This window comes from Chenopodium album, chromosome 7, assembly GCF_948465745.1.
Source record: "Chenopodium album chromosome 7, dcCheAlbu1.1, whole genome shotgun sequence".
Lineage (NCBI taxonomy): Eukaryota > Viridiplantae > Streptophyta > Magnoliopsida > Caryophyllales > Amaranthaceae > Chenopodium > Chenopodium album.
In genome coordinates this window covers 77422797-77449522 of record NC_137840.1, presented here as the reverse complement: position 1 = coordinate 77449522, position 26726 = coordinate 77422797, and the positions used below count along the sequence as shown (strand labels likewise).

At 37.4% G+C, this 26726-nt stretch overlaps 1 protein-coding gene and 1 long non-coding RNA gene across 2 annotated transcripts; both read left to right on the top strand.

Moving 5' to 3' along the window:
- The first annotated feature begins 5180 nt into the window (after window positions 1–5180).
- LOC145638672 (uncharacterized) lies at window positions 5181–5966 on the top strand. Its single transcript, XR_014114684.1, has 2 exons — window positions 5181–5597; window positions 5723–5966. It is a non-coding gene; the product is annotated as an uncharacterized LOC145638672 (long non-coding RNA).
- Window positions 5967–6842: 876 nt separating this feature from the next.
- LOC145639748 (uncharacterized) lies at window positions 6843–26722 on the top strand. The gene is made up of 11 exons (XM_081691071.1): window positions 6843–7131; window positions 7233–7271; window positions 22348–22439; window positions 22579–22828; window positions 22959–23078; window positions 23161–23236; window positions 23380–23588; window positions 23779–23887; window positions 24244–24336; window positions 25576–25736; window positions 26036–26722. The coding sequence occupies exons 1-11, from the start codon at window positions 6970–6972 to the stop codon at window positions 26576–26578; spliced, it is 1854 nt and encodes a 617-aa protein (XP_081547197.1). The 5' UTR covers window positions 6843–6969; the 3' UTR covers window positions 26579–26722.
- Window positions 26723–26726: the final 4 nt, after the last annotated feature.

Genomic DNA, 26726 nt, shown 5'->3' with positions numbered 1-26726 from the left:
TAACCCAGATAAGGCCTCCATGCACAAGATAAAGAGATAGGGTGAAAGGGGATCACCTTGTCTAAGGCCACAACATGGCCTAAAGGGTGTTTGAGCGCTACCATTAACAATAACCGAAAAGGAAACAGAGGAAACACAATTCAGGATTGTCTTGACCATCAAAGCAGGGAGACCAAAATTACACAAGACTTTTTCAAGGAAATCCCATTTAATTCTATCGTACGCTTTACTCATGTCTGTTTTGATAACAATTTTGCCTTTCACACCTTTCTTAGTTTTCCTTATATTTTCCAAAATCTCATGTGCTAGCAATATATTATCCGAAATAACCCTCCCCGGAACAAAGGCATTTTGGAAAGGACCAACCAAGTCGTTAATAACTTTTCTAAGCCTATTAGTGATGCACTTAGAGATAATCTTGTATATAACATTACAAAGGCCAATGGGTCTCATCCTATCCATTGAATCTGGATTGTCACATTTTGGGATTAGGGCGATGTTTGTGAAATTAAATTCGCGCAAAATATTACCTGAAGCTAAGGCTGATTTGACTGCTTTAATGACATCATCCTGTACCCATGACCAGTTCCTCTGGTAGAAACCAGCCGGAACCCTGTCAGGCCCTGGCGCCTTCCAAGGCTTCATGGCAAAAAGCGCGTTCCTAATCTCCCTGCTAGTATAAGGCCTGGAAAGCAGGTCCCTTTGATCCTCCGAGAGCGACTTGGAAATACCCATAGTTCCTTGTTGAACCTCACTTTGTCTATAGTTGATGTCAAATTGGCCAGCAGGCGTCGCGAGCCCATTAGAACAGTACAATTTTTTGAAATAAGCAGTCGCCATCTCCGTTATTTGCCCCTCCTCTGTAACCCAATTCCCGTTGTCATCTTTAATTGCTTCAAGTGTGTTCCTCGCCTTCCTTCCCTTAACGAAATTGAAGAAGTATCTGGAGCAGGTATCCCCCGCGTACTCCCAATTAACCTTTGCCCTTTGTCTCCAGAAACACGCCATATTTTCAGAGTACTCTTTTAATTGATTGCTAATACGTATAAAATCTTCAGACCTTCCTTCGTTTTCTAGAAGCAATTGCGCTTCAAGTAAATCGTCCTCAAACTTGTCCCAATTACCATTCCATTCACTTTTTTTATTTAGCGTCCAGTGTTTAATCCCTAGTTTTGACTCATTGATTTTTCTGGCAAGGCTGAACATTGGGGAGCCTCGTTGTTCTTTATTCCATCTCTCACGTGCTACTGCCACACACTCAGGATAATTTAGACTCCAATTGTCTAGCTTAAAGCCCCTTTTTTTCTTAGTGACCATGGCCTGTGTTTGCAGCACAATAGGGGCATGATCCGATATTTGGATCGGTTGGTGAGATATAATAGAATAAGGGAACAAAGTTAGCCATTGAGTATTTGCATACCCTTTATCAAGTCTTTCGAGGACTAGATCATCACCCTCTCCCCCGTTTGACCAAGTGAATTTAGGCCCTTGATAAATTAGATCATGGAGATTATTACGATTTTTCCACTCATTAAACAAGTTACCTCCCCTAATACTAGTTGCATTAGAACCTGTTTTATCGAAATGAGAATCTACTTGATTGAAATCCCCAAAGATAACTATTGGCATGTTAAGGGAAGGGCATGTCCATTGGTTAAGACACTCCCAAACCTCTCCACGGTGAGAAGAGCTAGGCTCCCCATACAACAAAATAAGTCTCCAATTCCCATTCATAACATCGTTTACACTTACTACAAGGAAGTTGACACACATGAAGACTACATCAAAAAGTGGCTTGTTTTTCCAGCCAAACCAAAGCCCCCCGCTAAGCCCTTTAGGATTGACACCTTTAAAGGAAGAAAAACCTAAACTCCTAAGACGATTAAAAACCAAGTCCGGATTACTTTTTGTTTCCGCTAGAAAAATAAAATCCGGTCCAAAAGACCCAACAAGTCTTCTAAGCCTAGGAATTATCGGGGTTGTTGGGTTTTTGATTCCCCGACAATTCCAAAATAACCCGATCACTGTGCAAGAGGTGGTTGAGATGGGTCAACCACCGTAAGCCCATTACCTGTATAAGCTAAAGTAATGCAAGAGTCAAAAGTAAAAATTGGACCTGGACCAGGCCCATGTTTTGAACTTGAAGGTCTAACATCTTGAGCTCCGCCACAAACAAGGCCTTTCCCTTTCTTCCTTTTTCTAGCCACCAAGGAGTCTGCATCGTCTTCAGTCTCGTCTATAAATTGGATAGACACAAGATCTAGGTCTGAGATTGCTTTCCTCTTCAACGGGCAGTGCTCTCTTCTGAATCTTCTCTTGCTTTTCCCTTTTTTTGAAGCAACTACTCTTCACCCTTCTTCCTCGTCGATCTTTCTCCCCCCACCTAGAGAAGATCACCGCACCGTCTGACATGATCTCATTTGGGGATGCGGAATCAAATCCCCTGTGCCCAGAAATTTCCACCTCGAGTCGCTCGATTTGAGGCTGATTTTGCTGTTGTTGCAGTTCTGTTTGAGTGTCGACACTATTATGATCCAACTGGTGCTCCTCTTCAACATCAACCTCATATTCCCCTAGCCAAGGTGCAAGGGGGTTTTCTGGAATATTTCCTGCTTCAAAAGCGTCCTCTTCACCCTCGCCTTGGAAATCCATCGGCTCATACACCAGTGACGCCGGTGATTCGGGTTCCCTGATCTCCACCGCTCGGGGGTTGCTCTGCGAGTCAAATTCCGCGAAGAAGCGCTGATTGTAGCCGGAGTTGTCCAATCTTCTTCCTGCAATTTCATCATTGGGTTCAACCCTCGATTGTATCGCAGAGCTCATCAGAACATCAAACCTGATCCGTTCAATCTCCGGCCCATATTGGGGTGTTGATTCAATTGGATTGATATCAGATCCTTGCTGCACTCCCCTCTCTGGTTCCTGCCCCCCCTCCGCCGCGAAATGGTACGGGTCTCCATTCACATGGTTGCCCTGGGTGCTAGTGTTCGCTAAGGCTTCTGATGCTTCTGCTACAACAGGTAAAAAATAGGGTTTGGACCACCTCCCAATTCGACTTCCATAGCCGCGACTTCAGCAGGGGGTTTTCCTGCGGTTGCTGTTCTGACGGCGCAACCGGGTTATAAGGTACTGGGTTACCCACCACTGGCCCCCTAAAGGGTGCCCCTCTTATATTGAAACGTTGACCAGGCTGCACTGTTCGTCCACCATTTTGGACTCCCAAATCAAAATCCACTAAAATATCAGAAGCTCTGAAGTTTGGTGATGGGGGTCTATCAGGCTCCGCCACCAGTCTCGCTCTTGTGGTGATTGTTCTTTCCGATGCAGGGGTGGCCCTCATATCAAGCGTGAACATCGAGAAACCTTCTTCAGTCTCCATAGTTGGAATACCCCTCGAGAGGTACTCCATCATCTTGTGATCAACATCTATCTTGATTAGATCTTCGTGTCTTGTGCAGCGAGTGTATATATGCCCGATTCTACCACAACGTGTGCAGTATTTAAACAGATTTTCGTATCTCAATTGGATCCAAATGATTGCGTCATCATCCAATTTCAGGAAGAATCCTGGTATTAGAGGTTCCCCCAAATTCATCATCACATTAATCCTTAAATAATCATTTCGAGGAACAAAGTTTGGCTCTAAATCTATTTCAAAGGGTAAGCCCAGCAATTCCCCCACCGTTTCCGCCATGTGTGAGTTAAGGTACTCACACGGTAAGCCACAGATTCTTACCCAAAACTTTGCTCGCATAAACCTCACCGTCTGTGGAACCTGATTTGGCCACCAATGTGAGAAGACCATTAAGGCACCATCGAAGCATGCCTTTGTCATTTCCAGAATTTCCCTCTGATCCTCATCATTCGAGCACTTGAAAACATAGAGGTCATTCATTCTAAACACATCAATGTAGCCTCTTTTCCTCCACCTAGTGTTAATAAAATGTCGTATGGAATCAACACTTAGGGTACGGTAATTGTAATCAAAATTTGTAATTGTAATCAAAAGGCATATTTTGATCTCTATTTTTTTACCTCACTTCATCCTTCAACATACACCACTTGTATACAAACCTTCATCAATTTCATTTATGTAGAATTTTTACAATTTTGATTATTAGTATCTTTAAATTTTCGGTGAAATAAAGTAATCGTTTACTTGGTTGACTGAAAACCCAATACAAATTTGTTCGAGTGCCAATGTGAACATATAAAAGGGTTACATACATGCATAGCATGATGATTTTGGACGACGAACTTGGATCATTATGATAAAATCGGCCCCTGTGTCACAAGGGGTGCATGTGGTCAAAGTTGGAAATCAAGCCTTAGCACTACTAGTAATCTAGTACTGTATTACTTTAGACTTTAGAGTATTACTGTATTAGGCATGGACTATTGGGTACCAGTCGTATCAACTCGGTCCCATATGAATGGAAAATGTTATTCCACAAATTTAGAAGTAAAGGAGAATATCGAGACGTGTATCATACATTAAAGACAATGGAAAGTTGTGTATTTAAAAGGCTAATTGTGTTACTCCCCTTATTAATACATGGTTTTAAGATGAAACGTACTTGAACTTATAAAATGGACTATCTTCTCGTGAATGGTATGACCTTGTCCCATTTAACCTTTTTTGAGTTTGCCTCATACCTCTTTTATTATTGTTTTTTCTCTTTCTATTTCCACAATTGCACATCTGTTCTAATCTATCTACACAATATTATCCAAGCCTCTATATAGTATGTTTATTTTATTACCAGCTCTCAAACTAGCTAAAATGTACATTCATAAACAAGGCGTGCAATCGTGCATAGTTTGTTGACAAAGAAAATACTCCCTCCGCTCTCAATTGTTTGGTAACTTACAACCAAACTACGAGTATTTTTTACATTATCTTATGTTTTACAATTAACGTTTTTATCAGAGTGTTACTGATCGTGGACAAGTATAGGACAATTTTTTAGCGACGATTTTTTTTTTAAAAGGAAAATTTAAGGGATAAAAATAGTACACTCCGTAGTTGGTTACAATCCAAAACGCACTACAATTATGCTCAATTAAATTTCAAATTGAAAATGACTAGACCGTACCAAGAAACTATTTCATCAACCTCTATATAAACTTTTTTTTTTTTGAAGGCAACCTCTATAATTCTATAAATAATACATCCTCAAAGCACAAACAAGATCAACAAGAGTTTCTTTCATTATATCAAACCAAAAAGAAAAACCATATATATAATTTCTTTAAGATGGGGATGATCAAGAGAAAAGATTCCACAAAAAGAAACTAAATTTTGTTAATAATAGGATTAGTAGTTGTGTTAATTAGTGATTATAGTGTTAAGCAAGTAGGGGCCGTAACCCCTGCACAATGCTCTCTAGAAAAGAATATTTTGATAAAGGCATGTAAGCCAGTGGTGTTTAGGGTTCCACCAAGTGCTTTTTGTTGCCAAAGGTTAAGGGTTACTCATGTTGAGTGTGTGTGTAGAGAGATTACTCCCAAAATTGCACCTCTTATTGATGTCAATTATGCTATTAGGGTTGTACAAAGGTGTGGTCGTCCCGTCCCTCGTCATTTCAAATGTGGAAGTAAATTTTTTTCTCTCCTCTCTTTTCATTTTTCTTAATTCGTTAAACTATCTTTGTTTGAATGAGTGAATTAGATAATGTCAATATCAATTAATTTAACAAAGTTGCTCTTATATTTATTGCAGGTATTACTACTCCTTGAGCATATCTGACCATCTAGAGACAAAACTCGACCAATGGCATATAACTAGTACTATATATATGGAGTATTTCAATGCATATGAATATATGATGTATGTAACACTATATATGGCACACTATATGTATGTACCATCCATTCTCCTTGCCTCATAATATATGGCACACTATATATGTAACATCGAGCTATTAAGTTGGTAGTGATTGAACGAGGGTTGTCATTTATTTCAACTTTCTTATTTAAAGCATAATATGAAATTTCGTTTCCACGGAGTACTTGAATAATATATATCTAATGTTTCATTGCAAATTTTGTTTGAATGAATTCTATCATAGAAAAGTTAGTGATCATCAAATTATTCAATAGTTGTCCAACACAAATGAAGTTGCATCGAGCCATCGAGTAAGAGCTATCAACAAATGAGAAGACTAGAGTTGTATTAGCTTACGGTTCTGCTGGTCCACGAAATCTTTCATCGAGCAATATTAATAATGGACCGACTTGGTACTCATTAATCAATACAATATGAAAATGGCCCAAATGCTAGTAGTATACCATGTATAATTGAGAGCACTTTTCCCACAATACTGCTAGAATATGTTCCAATTTCACAAATACGGTCTATTTTTACATTTTCTCAATGTACACCGTCACACCAATAAGAATATGACATGCCATGTTGATAATCTAGAGAAAAGGGAGTGAGGGATAACTCAAGTAGTTCGAGCTCCCATTTCGATTTCAAGAGATCTTGGGATTAATTCTCATCCACTCGTCCTTGTAGCTCTCTAAACACACACACAAGAACAAAAAAAGTTCTAAAGAGAAAGATAAATCATAATATTATACTCACCATTAATTATGATTTGTCTTACAATTCCTCTGTTTCTTTAGTCACGTTAATAAAAAAATTACAAAAAATTAACATTTTAAAATTAAAACGTGTCAACTTAAAATACGGAAATAATAGTTAATACTTGTAGTGTTAAAATCAAAATAGAGCATTTACTCCTTAAATAAAAATGGATGGAGTAATATTAAAAAGTTATTTTTTTTTTTATTTGAAAAAATAAAATAATGGTGAAAGAATAAGCAAAAGTGGAAGTGGAATCCTGCAATTAGTTAAGTTTGGTCCAGTAAAACCAAACAGAGCTCAACAACAAAACCTCCATTGAAGCATCAAAACATCTGCTCTCTTTCTCTCTTCTCGACTTGCCTCCGTTGCATTGAATAATGGAAGACATCGAAGATTTATTGGTCGGAGATGGAGGCGTTGCTCCTGGGTTTCGATTGCCCCTTTCTTCAGTTGGGTTAAACCCTAAGAAAAAACCCATCAAATCTAAATCATCTTTTCTTCAAGACCCTCTTCAATCCATTAAAATTCCTGGAACCCAGGTCTTTTTTTTCACTCCCACTTTGTTTTTTTGTTGTAATTTCTATCATTGTCTTTGTTTTTGTTTACATTCATTAATGTAAATTCCATGTCTTTTTTGCAGATAATTTACATCAAAACTTTTGGGTGTTCTCATAATCAGGTCAGTAATAATATTGAAATTCTCAATTTCTGCTTTGTTTCTATGTCATGGTGATTTGATTGTTTCTTTGATTGTTAGAAACCTGTTGCTGTTGAAAGTATTGTTGCTTGCTAGTATGGTTTAGTCTGCTCTTAATTTCAGCTTTGTTGTTATTGAACCTTGTTTATGCTGTATATAGGTGCTTAGAGTATGTGTGTATTACTTCCAGAGCTCGTATGTGTGTTCAATCTGCTTTGTTTCGATAATGTTGAGGGTTTAGATGAATGGGTTGTAATCAACTTTCTTGAATATAACCTTTCATGTCTTTGGATTTGGGGGTGGCCATTACTAGGAAGTGTTGCATAGTTTGATTAGTCCTTATCTTTGTTCTGGGGGGGGGGGGGGGAGTGGACTTGTGGCATATATGGTTTAGTTGATTTGTTTGTGAGTTGAAGTCCTATGCTTGTGGGAATGTGGAAGTGTTTCTAATTGGATATGAAGGAGATTGAGATATTAATAAGAGAAATTTCTTTCTCATAAGTTTTCAGTGCTTTCAGGTTTCCAAAGTGGTTTTTCATATAAGAGAAGAATTAAACTAGTACAGTGATTTATGATTATGGATGTAAAAATGACCATATCTGATATATCTGTATGTAGGAGTTATCAAATTCTCCCAAAAGCCCTTTTTATGCATGCTTAGAAATATACATGTATAGACACATATTTCACAATAAATGACAAAAAAAAATTTGTTATAACAGCATAGGGGCAACATTAGAGCTGACAATTCGGGTAAACGGATCGGGTAAGAGTGGGTCGCGTCAACTCGGGTTGGGTCAATTCAAATTAATTCCATAACCTATGTGGGTCAGGTTTGGGTTGGGTCATGCTTGAGTCGGGTCATACTTCTTATCGGGTTTGGGTCGAGTTTAGGTCGAGTTAATAACAGGTCGGGTTATATTCGGGTCGGGTGAACAATAGGTCGGGTTTAATTGGGGTTTTCACGGGTTAGTGTAATTCTCGGGTTCGAGTCGAGTTCGGTTCAAGCCAATAATTTAGGGGTTAGAATCAGGTTGGGTCATTCTCGGGTTTGAGTCGGGTTCGGTTTAAGTCAATAATTTGCGAATTATAATCAGGTCGGGTCACGGGTCCAAGTTGAGTTCGGTTCAAGTCAATAATTTGCGAATTATAATCAAGTCGGGTCACGGGTTCAAGTCGAGTTCGGTTCAAGTTAATAATTTGCGGGTTATAATTAGGTTGGGTCATTTCCAAGTCAGGTCATTCTCGGATTCAAGTCGGGTTATGTTCCAGTTTATAATTTGGAGGTTACAATTAGGTCGGGTCATTTGCAAGTCAGGTCATATTCGGGTTCAACTAACTATAAATAGATAATTATCATTTTTATATCAAGCTAATTATTTCGTTTGACTATAATGTGTATGGCAATATACTAGGGAACTATAGTTTATAATTTAGGAAGATAATTATCTCCTTTAACCATACAACAAATATATACTATGGTTTAGTTGATTTGTTTGTGAGTTGAAGTCCTATGCTTGTGGGAATGTGGAAGTGTTTCTAATTGGATATGAAGGAGATTGAGATATTAATAAGAGAAATTTCTTTCTCATAAGTTTTCAGTGCTTTCAGGTTTCCAAAGTGGTTTTTCATATAAGAGAAGAATTAAACTAGTACAGTGATTTATGATTATGGATGTAAAAATGACCATATCTGATATATCTGTATGTAGGAGTTATCAAATTCTCCCAAAAGCCCTTTTTATGCATGCTTAGAAATATACATGTATAGACACATATTTCACAATAAATGACAAAAAAAAATTTGTTATAACAGCATAGGGGCAACATTAGAGCTGACAATTCGGGTAAACGGATCGGGTAAGAGTGGGTCGCGTCAACTCGGGTTGGGTCAATTCAAATTAATTCCATAACCTATGTGGGTCAGGTTTGGGTTGGGTCATGCTTGAGTCGGGTCATACTTCTTATCGGGTTTGGGTCGAGTTTAGGTCGAGTTAATAACAGGTCGGGTTATATTCGGGTCGGGTGAACAATAGGTCGGGTTTAATTGGGGTTTTCACGGGTTAGTGTAATTCTCGGGTTCGAGTCGAGTTCGGTTCAAGCCAATAATTTAGGGGTTAGAATCAGGTTGGGTCATTCTCGGGTTTGAGTCGGGTTCGGTTTAAGTCAATAATTTGCGAATTATAATCAGGTCGGGTCACGGGTCCAAGTTGAGTTCGGTTCAAGTCAATAATTTGCGAATTATAATCAAGTCGGGTCACGGGTTCAAGTCGAGTTCGGTTCAAGTTAATAATTTGCGGGTTATAATTAGGTTGGGTCATTTCCAAGTCAGGTCATTCTCGGATTCAAGTCGGGTTATGTTCCAGTTTATAATTTGGAGGTTACAATTAGGTCGGGTCATTTGCAAGTCAGGTCATATTCGGGTTCAACTAACTATAAATAGATAATTATCATTTTTATATCAAGCTAATTATTTCGTTTGACTATAATGTGTATGGCAATATACTAGGGAACTATAGTTTATAATTTAGGAAGATAATTATCTCCTTTAACCATACAACAAATATATACTATATTTAACTCTTAAATTTGAGGATGATGCTTCTTTCTTTTGTTGCCTGCACCGACTTGGTCTTCCAAGACAAAATGCTTTGTTCAATAATAATAAGGTAGTCTAAATTGCATTTAAGGTAATTTGAAATCGGGACAGGAACAATTTGGGTTGAATTTAGGTCAGGTCAATAACCAGTCGTTTTAATTTCGAGTCGAGTTAGTAACAGATCGGGTTGAATTTTTGGGTTGAGTAGGTCATAGGTATGGTAAAATTCGGGTCGGGTCAATAACAAGTCAGGTTGAATTTGGGCCAGGTCAATAACAAGTCAGGTTGATTTCAGGTCAGGTTTGTAACAGGTTGGGTTAAATTAGGGTCGGGTTAGGAACGGGTCAGGTTGAATTCAGGTCAGGTTAGTAACAAGTCGGGTTAAATTCGGGTTTTGACGGGTTAAAACGGGTTTGGGTCAATTTCGGTTCAAGTCGGGTCCGGTGCAAGTTAATTAAATTGGCCGTTGTAAACCGGTAAATTGGTACAAGTTGTAAACCGGTAAATTGGCCGTTTAAAAGCAAATTGAATGGTTCAACATGCTCAATTGGACTCCCACGGGGTATTAGGGACCATGGCAAACATTTCGGCATTTTTAAATTCCGGGCGAAAAAAAGTCAAAATATTCCAAAATTGAAGGCTAATATCCACTTTTTTGAGAAATTTATAAATTTCGGAGCCCGGTGTCGAAAAATATTGAAATTCTAGGGGATACATCTCGGGGTAATATGCCGTTTGGAACCATATATGATCATTATTTGTTGTCATAAATGTTCGTGGTAGGCTTGAATTAATGAAATCAGTGCAAGTTGTAAACCGGTAATTTGGTCGTTTAAAGGAAAATTAGATGGTTCCACCCACCCAATTGGACTCCCGGAGGGTATTAGGGACCATGGTAAACATTTCGGCAATTTTTATTTCCAGGTGAAAAATTAAAAAAATTTCAAAATTGAAGGCTAATAATCATCGCTTTTTGAGAAATTTTAGAGGTTTCGGGCCCGGCATAGAAAATTATTAATATTTCAAGGGATACATCTTGGGGTCATATAATGCCGTTTGGAACCATATATGAACATTATATGTTATTATAAATGTTCGTAGTAGGCTTGAGTTAATGAAATCCGTGCAAGTTGTAATCCGGTAACTAAATTGGCCGTTTATAGGCAAATAGGATGGTTCCACCATCCTAATGGGACTCCCGGAGGGTATTAGGGACCATAGTAAACATTTCGGCAATTTTTATATTCGGGCAAAAAAAAGTCAAAAAATTCCAAAATTGAAGACTAATATCCACGCTTTTTGAGAAATTTTAGAGGTTTCGGTACCTGCCGTCGAAAAATCTTGAAATTTTAGGGGATATATTTCATGGTCATATAATGCTGTTTGGAACCATATATGATCATTATTTGTTTTCATAAATGTTCGTGGTAGACTTGAATTAATGAAATCGGTGCAAGTTCTAAACCGGTAAATTAGTCGTTTAAAGGCAAATTGGATGGTTCCACCCACCCAATGGGACTCCCGGACATTATTACGGACCATGGTAAATATTTCGACAATTTTTTTTTCGGGAGAAAAAAAATGTCAAAAATTTTAAAATTGAAGGCTTAATATCCACTTTTTAAAGAAATTTTGGAGGATTTGAGGCCCGGTGTCGAAAAGTCTTAAAATTCTTGGGGATACATCTTGGGGTCATTTAATGCCTTTTGAAACCATATATGATCATTATTTGTTGTCATAAATGTTCGTGGTAGGCTTGAGTTAATGAAATTGGCGCAAGTTATAAAATAGGCCGTTTAAAGGCAAATTGGACGGTTCCACCCACCTAATTGGACTCCCGAAGAGTATTAGGGACCATGGTAAATATTTCGGCAATTTTTATTTTCTTGCAAAAAAAAGTCGAAAATTTCCAAAATTGTAGGCTAATGTTCATGCTTTTTTAGAAATTTTGGAAGTTTCGGGGCCGTATATCGCAAAGTCTTGAGAATTTAGGGAATACATCTCGGGGTCATATAATATTGTTTGGAATCATATATGATCAATATATGTTGTCATAGATGTTAGTGGTTGGCTTGAGTTAATGAAATCGTTGCAAGTTGTAAACCGGTAAATTGACCGTGTAAAGACAAATTCGATAGTTCCACCCACCCAATTGGACTCCCGGAGGGTATTAGGGACCATGGTAAATATTTCGTCAATTTTTATTTTCGGGAGAAAAAAGTAATTTTTTTTTGAAATTGAAGTCTAATATCCACGCTTTTTGAGAAATTTTAGAGGTTTCGAGGCCCGGTGTCGAAAAGCCTTGAAATTTTTGGGGATACATTCCGGGGTCATATAATGTCGTTTGGAACCATTTATGATCATTATATGTTGTTATAAATGTTTGTGGTAGGCTTGATTTAATGAAATCGGTGCAAGTTGTAAACCGGTAAATTGGTCGTTTAAAGGCAAATTGGATGTTTTCACCCACCCAATTGGACTCCCGGCGGCTATTAGGGACCATGGTAAACATTTCAGCATTTTTATTTCCGGGCAAAAAAAGTACAAAATTCCAAAATTGATATTCACGCTTATTATAAAATTTGGAATGTTTCGAGGCCCGTTGTCGAAAAGTTTTTAGATTTCATGGGATACATCTCGGGTCATATAATGCCGTTTGGAACCATATATGATCATTTTATGTAGTCATAAATGTTTGTAGTAGGCTTGAGTTAATTAAATTGGTGCAAGTTGTACACCGGTAAATTGGTCGTTTAAAGGCAAATTGGATGGTTCCACCCACCCAATTGGTCTCCAGTGGGTATTAGAGACCATGGTAAATATTTCGGCAATTTTTATTTTTATGCGAAAAAAAGTCAAAAAATTCCAAAATTGAAGGCTAATATCCATGCTTTTTGAGAAATTTCAAATATTTCAGCCTGGTGTCGAAAAGCATTGAGATTTTAATGGATACATTTCGGGGTCCTGTAATGTCGTTTGGATCTATATATGATCATTATATGTTGTTATAATGTTCGTTGTAAGCTTGAGTTAATGAAATTAGTGCAAGTTGTAAACTGGTAATTTGGTCGTTAAAGGCAAATTGGATGGTTCTACCTAGCCAATTGGACTTCCGAAGGGTATTAGGGACCATGGTAAACATTTCGGCAATTTTTATTTTTGGGTGAAAAAAAGTCAAAAAATTCCAAAATTGAAGACTATTATTCACGCTTTTTGAGAAATTTTGGAGGTTTCGGGTAGAGCTGTTAATTCGAGTAGACGGGTCGGGTTTGGGTCGGTAAGAGTGGGTCGCGTCAACTCGGCCAGGTCAATTCAGATTAATTGTATAACCTATGCGGGTCGAGTCATGCTTGAGTCGTGTCACGTCGTGTGATATTTTTTATTAGTTTTGTGACGGGTTTATAACAGGTCGGGTTACATTCAGGTTGGGTGAACAATAGGTCGGGTTTAATTCGGGGTTTCACGGGTTTAGGGTAATTCGCAGGTTCGGGTTCGGTTCAAGTCAATAATTTGTGGGTTAGATTGAGGTCGGGTCATTCTCGGGTTTGAGTCGAGTTTTGTTCAAGTCAATAATTTGCGGGTTATAATCAGGTCGGGTCATTTTTAAGTCGGGTCATTCTCGGGTTCAAGTCGGGTTTGGTTCAAGTCATTAAGTTGCGGGTTATAACAGGTTGAGTCATTTTCAAGTCGGGTCATTCTTAGAGTCAAGTCGGGTTATGTTCAAGTCAATAATTTCAGGTCGGGTCATTTCCAAGTCAGGTGATATTCGGGTTCAACTAACTATAAATAGGTAATTATTATTTTTATCAAGCTACTACCTCCGTCCCCGAAAGAACGACCCATTTGGCCTAATTTTAGTCCTAAAAAGAATGACCCATTTGCATTAAAACACCCGCCAATTTGCAACAATATTTGTGCAAAATTAGCTTCCTCCATATAAAAATTTTATTTTCCATGTAATTTTATTACTTTCTCCCTCTATTTTTTTACAAACCCTATGTAAATTTATCTTTTCAATATACTTTTACTTTTTTTTTTTTTATTTAACTTTCTTAATACCCGTGTAATCAACCCAAATGGGTCGTTCTTTCGGGGACGGAGGGAGTAATTATTTCCTTTGACTATAATATATATGGAATTATACTAGGAAACTATAGTTTATAATTTAGGAAGATAATTATCTCCTTTGACCATATAACAAATACATATTATATTTTTAACTCTTAAATTTGAGGATGATGCTTCTTTCTTTTGCTGGCGTGGACCGACTTGGTCTCCCTAGACAAAATGCTTTGATCAACAATAATAAGGTGTTCTAAATTGCATTTAAGGTGATTTGAAATCGGGTCAGGAACAATTTGGGTTAAATTTAGGTCAGGTCAATAACAAGGCGTGTTGATTTCGAGTTGGGTTAGTAACAGATCGGGTTGAATTTTCTGGTCGGGTTAGTAATAAGTATGGTAAAATTCGGGTTGGGTCAATAACAAATCGGGTTGAATTTGGGTCAAGTCAATAACAAGTCAGGTTGATTTCGGGTCGAGCTTGTAACAGGTTGGGTTAAATTCAAGTCGGGTTAGGAATGGGTCAGGTTGAATTCAAGTCAAGTTAGTAACAAGTCGGGTTAAATTCGGGTTTTGACGGGTTAAAACAGGTTTGGGTCAATTTCGGTTCAAGTCGGGTTCGGTGCAAGTTAATTAAAATAGCCGCTCTAAATCGGTAAATCGGTACAAGTTGTAAACCGTTAAATTGGCCGTTAAAAGCAAATTGAAAGGTTCCACACACCTAATTGGACTCTCACAGGGTATTAGGGACCATGGTAAACATTTCGTCATTTTTTTAATTTCAGGCGAAAAAAAGTAAAAAAATTCCAAAATTGAAGGATTATATCCACACTTTTTGATAAAATTTAGGAGGTTTCGGGGCCCGGTGTCGAAAAGTATTGAAATTCTATGGGATACATCTCGGGGTAATATAATGCCGTTTGGAACCATATTTGACCATTATTTGTTGTCATAAATATTCGTGGTAGGCTTGAAATAATGAAATCAGTGTAAGTTATAAACCGATAAATTGGTAGTTTGAAGGCAAATTGGATGGTTCTACCCACCAAATTAGACTACCGGAGGGAATTAGAGACCATGGTAAACATTTCGGCAATTTTTATTTTAGGGCGAAAAGAATTTCAAAAATTTCAAAATTGAAGACTAATATTCACGTTTTTTGAGAAATTTTGGAGGTTTTGGGGCCTGGTATAGAAAAGTATTAATATTTTAGGGGATACATCTCAGGGTCATATAATGCCATTTGGAACCATATATGATCATTATGTTGTCATAAATGTTCGTAGTAGGCTTGAGTTAATGAAATTCATGCAAGTTGTAAACCGGTAACTAAATTGGCCGTTGAAAGGCAAATAGGATGGTTCCACCAACCCAATTGGACTCCCGGAGGGTATTAAGGACCATAGTAAACATTTCGGCAATTTTTATTTCCAGGCAAAAAAAAGTCAAAAAATTCCAAAATTGAAGACTAATATCCACGTTTTTTGAGAAATTTTAGAGGTTTCGGGACCCGGTGTCGAAAAATCTTGAAATTTTAGGGGATACATGTCAGGGTCATATAATGTTGTTTGGAACCATATATGATCATTATTTGTTGTCATAAATGTTTCTGGTAGACTTGAATTAATGAAATCGATGCAAGTTCTATACCGAAAAATTGGTCGTTTAAAAGCAAATTGGATGGTTCCACCCACGTAATGGGACTCCCGGACGGTATTAGGGACCATGGTAAACAATTCGGTAATTTTTATTTTCGGGAGAAAAAATGTTAAAAATTTCAAAATTGAAGGCTTATATCCATGCTTTTTTAGAAATTTTAGAGGATTCGGGGATTGGTGTCGAAAAGTCTTGAAATTCTGGGAGATACATGTGGGAGTCATTTAATGCCGTTTGAAATCATATATGATCATTATTTTTTGTTGTCATAAATGTTCGTGGTAGGCTTGAATTAATGAAATCGCTGCAAGTTATAAACCGGTAAATAGGCCGTTTAAAGGCAAATTGAATGATCCCACCAAACCAATTGGACTCCCGAAGGGTATTAGGGACGATGGTAAACATTTCGACAATTTTTATTTTATGGCGAAAAAAAGTCTAAAATATCCAAAATTGTAGGCTAATGTCCACGCTTTTTGAGAAATTTTGGAAGTTTAGGGGCCCGATGTCGCAAATTCTTGAGAATTTAGGGAATATATCTGGGGTGTAATATAATACCGTTTGGAACCATATATGATCATTATATGTTGTCATAGATGTTAGTGGAAGGCTTGTGTTAATGAAATTGGTGAAAATTGTAAATCGGTAAATTGGCCGTTTAAGGACAAATTAGATGGTTTAAGGACAAATTGAAGTCTAAGATCCAATCTTTTTGAGAATTTTGGAGGTTTCGAGGCCTGGTGTCGAAAAGCCTTGAAATTTTAGGGGATACATCCCGGGGTCATATAATGCTGTTTGGAACCATTTATGATCATTATATGTTGTCATAAATATTCGTGGTAGGCTTAATTTAATGAAATCGGTGCAAGTTGTAAACCGGTAAATTGGCCGTTTAAAGGCAAATTGGATGGTTACACTCCCCCAATTGGGCTCCCAGAGGATATTAGGGACCATGGTAAATATTTTGGCAATTTTTATTTTCGGGCGAAAAAAAGTCAAAAAATTCCAAATTTGAAGGCTTATATCCACGTTTTTTTGAGAAAAATTTGAGGCTGGGTACGGTGTCGAAAAAACTTGAAATTTTAGGATTACATCTCGGGGTCGTATAATGCCGTTTGGAACCATATATGATCATGATGTTTTGTCATAAATGTTCGTGGTAATCTTGAGTTAATTAAATCGGTGCAAGTTTTAAACCGGTAAATAGGTCGTTTAAAGGAAAATTGGATAGTTCCACCCATATAATTGGACTCCCTTAGGATATTAGGGACTATGGTAAACATTTCGGCAAATTTTTATTTTGGGCAAAAAAAAGTCAAAATATTCCTAATTTTGAGAGCTAATATCCACGCTTTTTGAGAAATTTCGAAAGTTTCGGGGCTAGGCGTCTTAAAAAAAAAAAAGAGATTTTAGAGGATATATCTCGGGGTCATCTAATGTCGTTTGGAACCATTTATGATCATTATTTATTGTCATAAATGTTCGTCGTAGGCTTGAGTTAATGAAATAAGGGCAAGTTGTAAATCAGTAAACTGGTCGTTTAAATGAAAATTGGATGGTTCCACCCACCTAATTGGACTCCCGGAGGTTATTTGGGACCATGGTCGTCAATTTTTATTTCTAAGCAAAAAAAAGTAAAAAATTCCAAAAATTGAAGGCTAATATCTACGCTTTTTGAGAAATTTTGGAGGTTTCGGGGCCCGTTGTCGAAAAGCCTTAAGATTTTAGGGGATACATCTCGGGATCATATAATGCCGTTTGGAACCATATATGATCATTATATGTTGTCATAAATGTTCGTGGTAGCTTGGATTTTAGAAATTTGTGCAAGTTATAAATCGGTAAATTGGTCGTTTAATGGCAAATTAGATGGTTGCACCTACCCAATTGGACTCCAGGAGGGTATTATGGACCATGGTGAACATTTCGGCAATTTTTATTTTAGGGCAAAAAAGTCAAAACAATTCAAATATTAACATTTTTTTGAGAAATTTTGAGTCTTCTGGCCGGTGTCTAAAAGTATTGAGATTTTAGAGGATATATCTCGGGGTCGTATAATGTCGTTTGGAACCATTTATGATCATTATTTGTTGTCATAATTGTTCGTGGTAGGCTTGAGTTAATGAAATCGGTGCAAGTTTTAAACCGGTAAATTGGCCGTTTAGAGGCAAATTAAATGGTGCCACCCAACCAATGGGACTCCTAAAGGGTATTAAGGACCATGGTAAATATTTCGTCAATTTTTATTTCCGTGCGAAAAAAAGTAAAAAATTTCTGAAATTGAAGGCTAATATCCACGCTTTTTGAGAAATTTTTGAGGTTTTGGGGCCCGGTGTCTAAAAGTCTTGAAATTTTTAGGGATACATCTCGGGGTCATGTAATGCAGTTTGGAATCATATATGATCAATATTTGTTGTCACAAATGTTCTTGGTAGGCTTGAGTCAATGAAATCGGTACAAGTTGTAAACCGGTAAATTGGTCGTTTAAAGGCAAATTGGATGGTTCAACTCACCCAATTGGACTCCCACGGGGTATTAGGGACCAAAATAAACATTTCGGCAATTTTAATTTCCGTGCGAAAAAAAAGTCAAAATATTATAAAATTGAAAGCTAATATCTATGTTTTTTTAGAAATTTTTAAGGTTTTGAGCCCGGTGTCGAAAAGAAATGAAATCTTAGGGGACACGTGTCTTATAATGCCGTTTGGAACCGTAAATTGGCCGTTTAAAGGCAAATTTGATGGTTCCACCCACCCAATTGGACTCTTACAGGGTTTAGGGACCATGGTAAACATTTCGGCAATTTTTATTTCCGGGCGAAAAAAGTCAAAAAAATTTCCAAAATTGAAGTCTAATATCCACTTATTTTGAGAAATTTTTGAGGTATTGGGGCCAGCTGTCAAAAAGGCTTGAGATTTTAGGAGATACATCTCGGTGTCTTATAATGCCGTTTGGAACAATATATGATCATTATATGTTGTCATTAATGTTCGTAGTAGGCTTGAATTAATGAAATCTGTGCAAGTTGTAATTCGGTAAATTAGCCGTTTAAAGGCAAATTGGATGGTTCCATCCAATCAATTGGACTTTCAGAGGGTATTAGGGACCATGGTTAATATTTCGACAATTTTTATTTCCAGGCAAAAAAGAGTCGAAAATTTCCAAAATTGAAGGCTAATATCCATACTTTTTGAGAAATTTTGGAGGTTTCGGGGCCCACTGTCGAATAGTCTTGAAATTATAAGGGATATAGCTCGGGGTCATATAATGCCGTTTGGAACCATATATGATCATTATTAGTTGTTATAAATGTTCGTGGTAGGCTTGAGTTAATGAAATTGGTGCAAGTTGTAAACCGGTAAATTGGTCGTTTAAAGGCAAATTGGATGGTTTCATCCACCCAATTGGACACCCGGCGGGTATTAGAGAGCATGGTAAACATTTCGGCAATTTTTTATTTCCGGGCGAAAAAAATTAAAAAATTAAAAAATTGAAATCCACGCTTTTTGAAAAAATTGGGATGTTTTGATGCACGTTATCGAAAAGTTTTGGGAATTTAGAGATACATCTCGAAGTCATATATTGTCGTTTAGAACCATATATGATCATTATATGTTGTCATAAATGTTTGTACTAGGCTTGAGTTAATTAAATCGGTACAAGTTGTAAACTGGTAAATTGGTCGTTTAAAGGCAAATAGGATGGTTCCACCTACCCAATTGGTCTCCCAGTTTGTATTAGGGACCATGGTAAACATTTCGGCAATTTTTATTTCCGGAGAATAAAAGTGAATAAATTCTAAAATTGAAGGCTAATATCCATGCTTTTTGAGAAATTTCGAGCGTTTCAGGGTCCGGTGTCGAAAAGCATTGAGATTTTAATGCATACATCTCGGGGTGATATAATGCCGTTTGGATCCATATATGATCATTATATGTTGTTATAAATGTTCGTGGTAAGCTTGAGTTAATGAAATCGGTGCAAGTTGTAAACCGGTAATTTGGTCGTTTAAAAGCAATTTAGATGGTTCCACCTATCCAATTGGACTCCCGGAGGGTATTGGGGACCATGGTACACATTTCGGCAATTTTTATTTTCGGGTGAAAAAAAGTCAAAAAAATTCCAAAATTGAAGGCTAATATCCACGCTTTTTGAGAAATTTAGGAGGTTTCGGGTAGAGCTGTCAATTCGAGTAGACGTGTCGGGTTTGGGTCGGTAAGAGTGGATCGGGTCAATTCGGATTAACTGCATAACCTATGCGGGTCGGGTTTGGGTTGGGTCATGCTTGAGTCGGGTCACGTTGTGTCATACTTCTTATCGGGTTTGGGTCGGGTTTAGGTCAGGTGAACAATAGGTTGGGTTCAATTCGGGTTTTTCACGGGTTAAACGGGTTAGGGTAATTTGCGGGTTGGAGTCGGGTTCGGTTCAAGTCAATAATTTTTTGGTTAGAATCAAGTCGGGTCATTCTCGGGTTTGAGTCGGGTTCGGTTCAAGTCAATAATTTGCGGGTTATAATCAGGTCGGGTCATTCTCGGGTTCAGGTGGGGTTAGGTTCAAGTCATTAAGTTGCGGGTTATAATCAGGTTGGATCATTTCCTCGGGTCATTCTCGGTGTTAAGTCGAGTTATGTTCAAGTCAATAATTTGCAGGTTACAATCAGTTCGGGTCATTTCCAAGTCACGTCATATTCGGGTTCAACTAACTATAAATAGGTAATTATCATTTTTATTAATCTAATTATTTCCTTTGACTATAATGTATATGGAAATATACTAGGGAACTATAGTTTATAATTTAGGAAGATAATTATCTTCTTTGACCATACAACAAATATATACTATATTTAACTCTTAAATTTGAGGATGATGCTTCTTTCTTTTGCTGGCGTGGACCGACTTGGTCTCCCTAGACAAAATGTTTTTATCAACAATAATATGGTTGTCTAAATTGCTTTTAAGGTGATTTGAAATCGGGTGAGGAACAATTTGGGTTGAATTTAGGTCAGGTCAGTTCCAAGTCGTGTTGATTTCGAGTCGGGTTAGTAATAGATCAGGTTGGATTTTCTAGTCGGGTTAGTAATAGGTATGGTGAAATTCGGGTCGGGTCGGGTCAATAATAAGTCGGGTTGAATTTGGATCAGGTCAATAACAAGTCGGGTTAATTTCGGGTCGGGTTTGTAACAGGTTAGGTTAAATTCGGGTTGGGATAGGAATGGGTCAGGTTAGTAACAAGTCGGATTAAATTCGGGTTTTGGCGGGTTAAAACGGGTTTGGGTCAATTTCGGTTCAAGTCAATAGTTTATGGGTTACATTCGGGTCGGGTCATCTCCAGGTCAGTTCATGTTTGGGTTCGGGTCTAGGGTTGGTTTCAGGTCGGGTTTGGGTCACCATTTTTTCGGGTTCAGATGGGTTGGTTAATAATCGGGTTTGAGTTGGTATTTCAGGTCGGGTCAACTTTTGACAGCTCTAGGCAACATCTTCTTCATGTATATCTCAAAACCAAATCCTGAGTGTTTGTTCATAATGGTGTCTAGGTGAACCAAAATTCTTTATCTATATCAAACAATTGTTTTGGAGTGAAACACGTATGGACTTGCCCTTGCTACGGGAATATGAAATTTATAATGCCTTCTTACCTAAAATGGAAACTATCATTATCTATTATAATCCTTAATCTAGGTAAGGGCTTTAACCTTGTGGTAAATGTAGGAGAATTCTGAATAGTTAAGGGTTTATGATTTGGAGGTGTTTATGTCTGCAGGTTTGTTCACTTCTCCTTACCCAAAACAAGTATTGTGAAAATTTATTTCAAACAAAGATACCAAATTCATTACAGAATCAAAGTAAGTTTTGGGCAAGTTCAGATTAAAGATTTTTAAGGTAAAAAAAAAAAAAAAAGAGATACTCCCTCAATCCTCTCATTAACAATGGAGGAGTATCTGAATTATCTCTAGGTAAATCCTTCTACTTCCTTGTCACAAGGATTTCTGTAATTGAAGTTCTGATCCATAGGGTGCCCTTTAATCCAAGAGATCCCTCATTTTCTTATAGTCCTTCCAGAATGAAATTAACGCATCCTACTGAGTTAAAAAAAGGGCCAATACTCAACATTGGATGTTTTGGGACTATTGTGAATAGTAAGTTAGTAGCCTCCAAGGCATCCTGGCTATAAGTTTAAGGCCTTAATCCGACGAGTGATGATGGAAAGTATCAGTCATTCTTTATTAAATTACATTCAGGTGACTACAAGTCCATTGCCTAAACTGTCTCCCATCTTAGATCTGCGCAACACTCCAGCCATTCTCCAGCTTAAGTTACTATTTGGACTTTGGAGTAGCCATTCATGACTTTAGGAAAGAACTTCTATCAAGAAGAAAGGGAACCTTTTGCTTATAATATTTTTAGTGAAAGTGGATGTATGACAGATATATCTTTAGACAACATGAACTGCCATCCTTTTTGCAGTTAAAGATGACAAAGTGGTGTATAGGGAGAGCTGAACATTTTTTATTTTTCACAACTCCCCTTCATTTTTTTCTTCATGTGTGAGGATGTCTTGCACTTGAAATTTTGCGCCTGATCGAATGAGTAGGAGTATGTGTTCTTAGTATGGAGTTACTGTTTTTACTTTTAACAGGGTACAGGTTTCATCATGCTTAAAGACTGATAACCTTGAGCTACTGGAACTTGCTAATGTAGTTTCTACAACTTACAATTGCTTATGGACATATCTTGATTTATCAGAGTGACAGTGAGTACATGGCGGGTCAGCTGTCAGCCTATGGGTATACCTTAACCGACAATCCTGAGGAAGCTGACTTGTGGCTGATTAATACGTGAGGATACCTTACTCTTTTTTATATAGTTTGGATCACTACAGACTCCTTTTGTTGATTAAAAAAACAGAGATACTTGAATATTGATGGTTTATACTTATCATTCAGATTACATATTGTGATTTTGGATTAATTTCAGGTGCACTGTTAAATCACCTAGTCAATCTGCCATGGATACTATAATTTCAAAAGGTAAAGGTGCGAAAAAACCTTTGGTTGTGGCAGGGTGTGTGCCACAAGGAAGCCGGAACATAAAGGAGCTTGAAGGAGTTAGTATAGTTGGTGTGCAACAAATTGATCGTGTTGTGGAAGTTGTTGAAGAGACCTTGAAAGGCCATGAGGTGCGGCTTTTAAATAGGAAAACATTGCCTGCGCTTGATCTCCCAAAGGTAATTTTGTCATTGCTTTCTGCAGCTCTCACAGTTGTGTCATTGCTTATACCAAACAACATAAGTTAAGTTGATGAGAAATACTACCCTTTTAACAACTGAAGATGGTTTGCTACAATGCTTTATACAGGTGAGGAAGAACAAATTTGTTGAGATTCTTCCTATTAATGTCGGCTGTTTAGGTGCTTGTACTTATTGCAAGACAAAGCATGCACGTGGTCATTTAGGAAGCTATACGGTGGACAGCCTTGTAAGCACCTTGGACTTTTTGTAATAGCTTCTTGGTTTGACGTTGGTAATGTCCTGAGGTCTAACATTCTGCAATGCTTCAGGTTCAGCGTGTAAAAACTGTCATAGCTGAGGGAGTTAGGGAGATATGGTTAAGCAGTGAAGATACTGGAGCATATGGTACATATTGATATCTTTTTCTTGAATTACTCTCATAAGTCTTGAAATAGATTGCTCAAGTATCTGTGCAGCTTTCAATTCCTAAGCCTCTAAGGTTCTACAACTTGATTTTGTGCTAAAATTATAACATTGGAACTTTTCAGGCCGTGACATTGGAGTTAATCTTCCTATTCTTTTGAATGCGATGATTGCGGAGCTCCCCTCCACTGGAAGTACAATGCTTCGTGTTGGGATGACTAATCCACCTTATATTCTTGAACACCTGAAAGAAATAGCTGAAGTATTGTGTCATCCTTCTGTGTACTCCTTTCTTCACGTTCCTGTTCAATCTGGGAGCAATGCGGTCTTAACTGTATGTGAACGTATTTCTTGTTAGGCTATTATTCTCTAAGTTGTGTCAAATTTTCCTTTTTATTCTTGGAAATTTATCTATAACAGAATATAATAGCAAAGGTCTTATGCTTTGAGTTTAGTGTGCTCTATTATGCTGATGCTGGAATTTTTTTTTTTTTGTTTAAAATGTCGTCATGATATTGTTTCAGGCTATGAATCGAGAATACACTGTAGAAGAGTTCAGAACTGTGGTGGATACATTGACCAAACTGGTCCCTGGGATGCAGATTGCAACTGATATTATATGTGGTTTTCCTGGTAACAATTGGATTTTTTCTAAGCTAATCTTTTTTTTAATCTTATTATTTCAAGAGGGGGGGGGGGGGGGGTGGTAATGGGGACTGAAGATGAATCATTTTTACTTCATTTGGGGTGGAGGTCAGGGGAAGGAAAAGTCTACACTATTTGTGATACTCGTGTGTATTACGAAGTACAGCGTTTGGTATCTCAGGCTTTCATGGCATGCAGTATATCTGGAACTTTGGCATACATCCATTTCACAGCTTGGTGTGATGAAATTCTTGATTATAATTTGGACGAGTCTTTTTTGCTAATTGCCATTTTAACCAATTGGTACTTTCTTTACCTAAAAATCGGTCCTTTTTTTTCTACAGGTGAAACTGATGATGACTTTGCTCAGACTGTTCAGCTTATCAAGGACTATAAGCTTGCTCAAGTTCATATTTCACAATTCTACCCTCGACCTGGTATGCTGATCTTTATTGCTGTGTAGTTATAGCTTAAAGTCTTAGAACTTGCCGTCAATATATAGTGTGCTATTGTGCATGTGTTAAATAAGACCACTAAAGCATGTGAGTTTTCCATGAGACTCAAGCCTCTTCATACATGAATTGTAATGATTTGGCTAAGTATGAGAAAGTAGGGCTTAGTCCATAAATGTTCAAAATCTTAGGGTAAAGCTAATGCTGTATGGTAGGTTGTCCTAATTCATCAACTCTGAGGTTAAAAGAAGGCTGGCCATACAAATCTGGATACTTTGGGGGCAGTTTGGATTAGCAACGCTGAAAATTACTTTGATGCACACTTGGGTCTAATCTGGGTGAATTAGTGGTGGATGATGCTGAGAATACTTTGAACTTGTGTTTTGGGGTGTAGGTAGGGAAGTGCTTGAATGCACTTACAACCTCAAAATGAGAGATTGCATCTAATGCTGGGTAGGTGTTCAAGTCTCACAATTCTTTTGGATTCTTTGAAAAAATGTTGTGGTAATCAAAGTTACACACTAACACAGCAATAAATAAGCTTCATCCACATGGAAATTTAAGCTGGGATTTAGATTAATTAGTTATATTTCACTTGACTTAACAATGAACCTTAGAAGGTTAAGATTGTAGATGGGATCTCAGAACACCGAAATCAAAAGCTAATATAAAAGCCAAAAAAAATAAGACTCCTAATCTAATATACAGGCTTGAAAATGGTCAATACTAAGTTTGCAGATGATGGGAGTTGGGATCTCAGAACTTAAAAATCAAAAGCTATATTTTTAAGGTTACTTGTGGGTAAGTCCTAAATAATCTCTTTCTAAGTAGATTGAGAGTGGTGGTGTTGACCAAGACCATTATGGATCCACTTAATCAAGTTTTCAAAGAATTTGGATCACAACTTATTTCTCCCACTTCATGTCTCCAAATGATCATAAGCTGTCATCTCAATGCATATAGGACATACCTTGTAGTTAACAGTTCTGAGACTAGTGAGTAGGGTTTTTTGTAGACATAAATCATTTCATTTTATTCATAATAATAAAGAAAATATCATATGGAGAGTCATATTATTTATTTTAAGAATTTAATTGAGATATGTGATAATGTGAAATTGTGGAACCTTTAACTCAGGATTCTCCTTATTATGTGAAATTTGAACAAAGTTCTGGACTCATATCACATAAATTTTGGGGTTTTGATGTATTATTCTTAATTTAGGTACTCCTGCTGCGAGGATGAAGAAAGTTCCAAGTGCTATAGTAAAGAAGCGGAGTCGTGAATTAACTGCTGTATTTGAATCTTTCACTCCATATAACGGAATGGAAGGGCTGATTGAGAGAATATGGATAACTGATGTAGCTGCGGATGGAACTCACTTGGTAATATAGCAACAAGATTGTTGCTTTTCTTTTGTTCTATACCTCCATTGCTTTGCTGACAGAAAGTCTGGGATACCTATCATAGCTGCTAGTTGTCCATTTAATTTTTTTTTTTTTTTTTTTTTTTTTACCAAATTAGGTTTGGGTTTTGTTGATATAGAGCTTTATTCATGTATCTTTCTCACTAGGAAAATCAGGCATTTAGCTTATTTTCCCTTTTATATCTGGCAATTGCTTAATGTTCACCATGGTGATCATATAGTTGCTTCATTTCATGATTTGGGACTTGCCTTTATTAGGTGGGACACACCAAAGGATACATACAAGTATTGATCAATGCTCCAGAAAGCCTTCTGGGTGCTTCAGCTACCGTAAGGATCACTTCTGTCGGAAGATGGTCAGTTTTCGGTGAAGTGATCGAGGTTCTCAGTTACAATGCTCAAGACAGAACTTTAAATAAGGATGAATTGAGCTGTAGTAGAGTTTCTTCATGTGATGTTGGTGGTGAACCTTGTGCGTGCTCTAAAGATCCAGGTTCATGCTGTAGTGCAGTGCAGTGTGTTGATACTTCAGAAGCGGCTGCTGTTCCCATCAATGGCAAGCAGGGATCAGGTGATCAAAATTTTGACGGACTGAGGAAGCGAAACAGCGTTATACTTGAGAGCTCCAAGAATACAGTTTTTCAGGAACCTACTCTAAAAGAAGAGTCTAGCAAGGCAAGAGCGAGCACGGTGCAGTGGAATATTGTTGATAAATCTCTTGTTGCCGGTATTTTTCTATGTTTTTTAATCGCTGTAGCTTGTCTTTCTCAACTTTGGTTAAGAAAGGTGATGTCTAGTTAACACATTTTATTTATTTTGCAAACTAGAGTGGCTGTCACAGGACATAGTGACCCGAATTTTGCTACATTGTATTGGGAACTCATTTAATCATTTTTCTGGCATTTGATGTTATAAAATTTACCACACTCAGATTGGATATTGGCATTTT

What these genes read in the sequence shown, in the direction of transcription:
- LOC145639748 (XM_081691071.1), top strand. Translation starts at nt 6,970, where the DNA reads ATGGAAGACATCGAAGATTTATTGGTCGGAGATGGAGGCGTTGCTCCT. An exon ending in TTGGGTGTTCTCATAATCAG is followed by an intron (nt 7,272 to 22,347) that starts GTCAGTAATAAT and finishes TTGATTTATCAG; the next exon opens with AGTGACAGTGAGTACATGGC. An exon ending in GGAGCAATGCGGTCTTAACT is followed by an intron (nt 23,589 to 23,778) that starts GTATGTGAACGT and finishes ATATTGTTTCAG; the next exon opens with GCTATGAATCGAGAATACAC.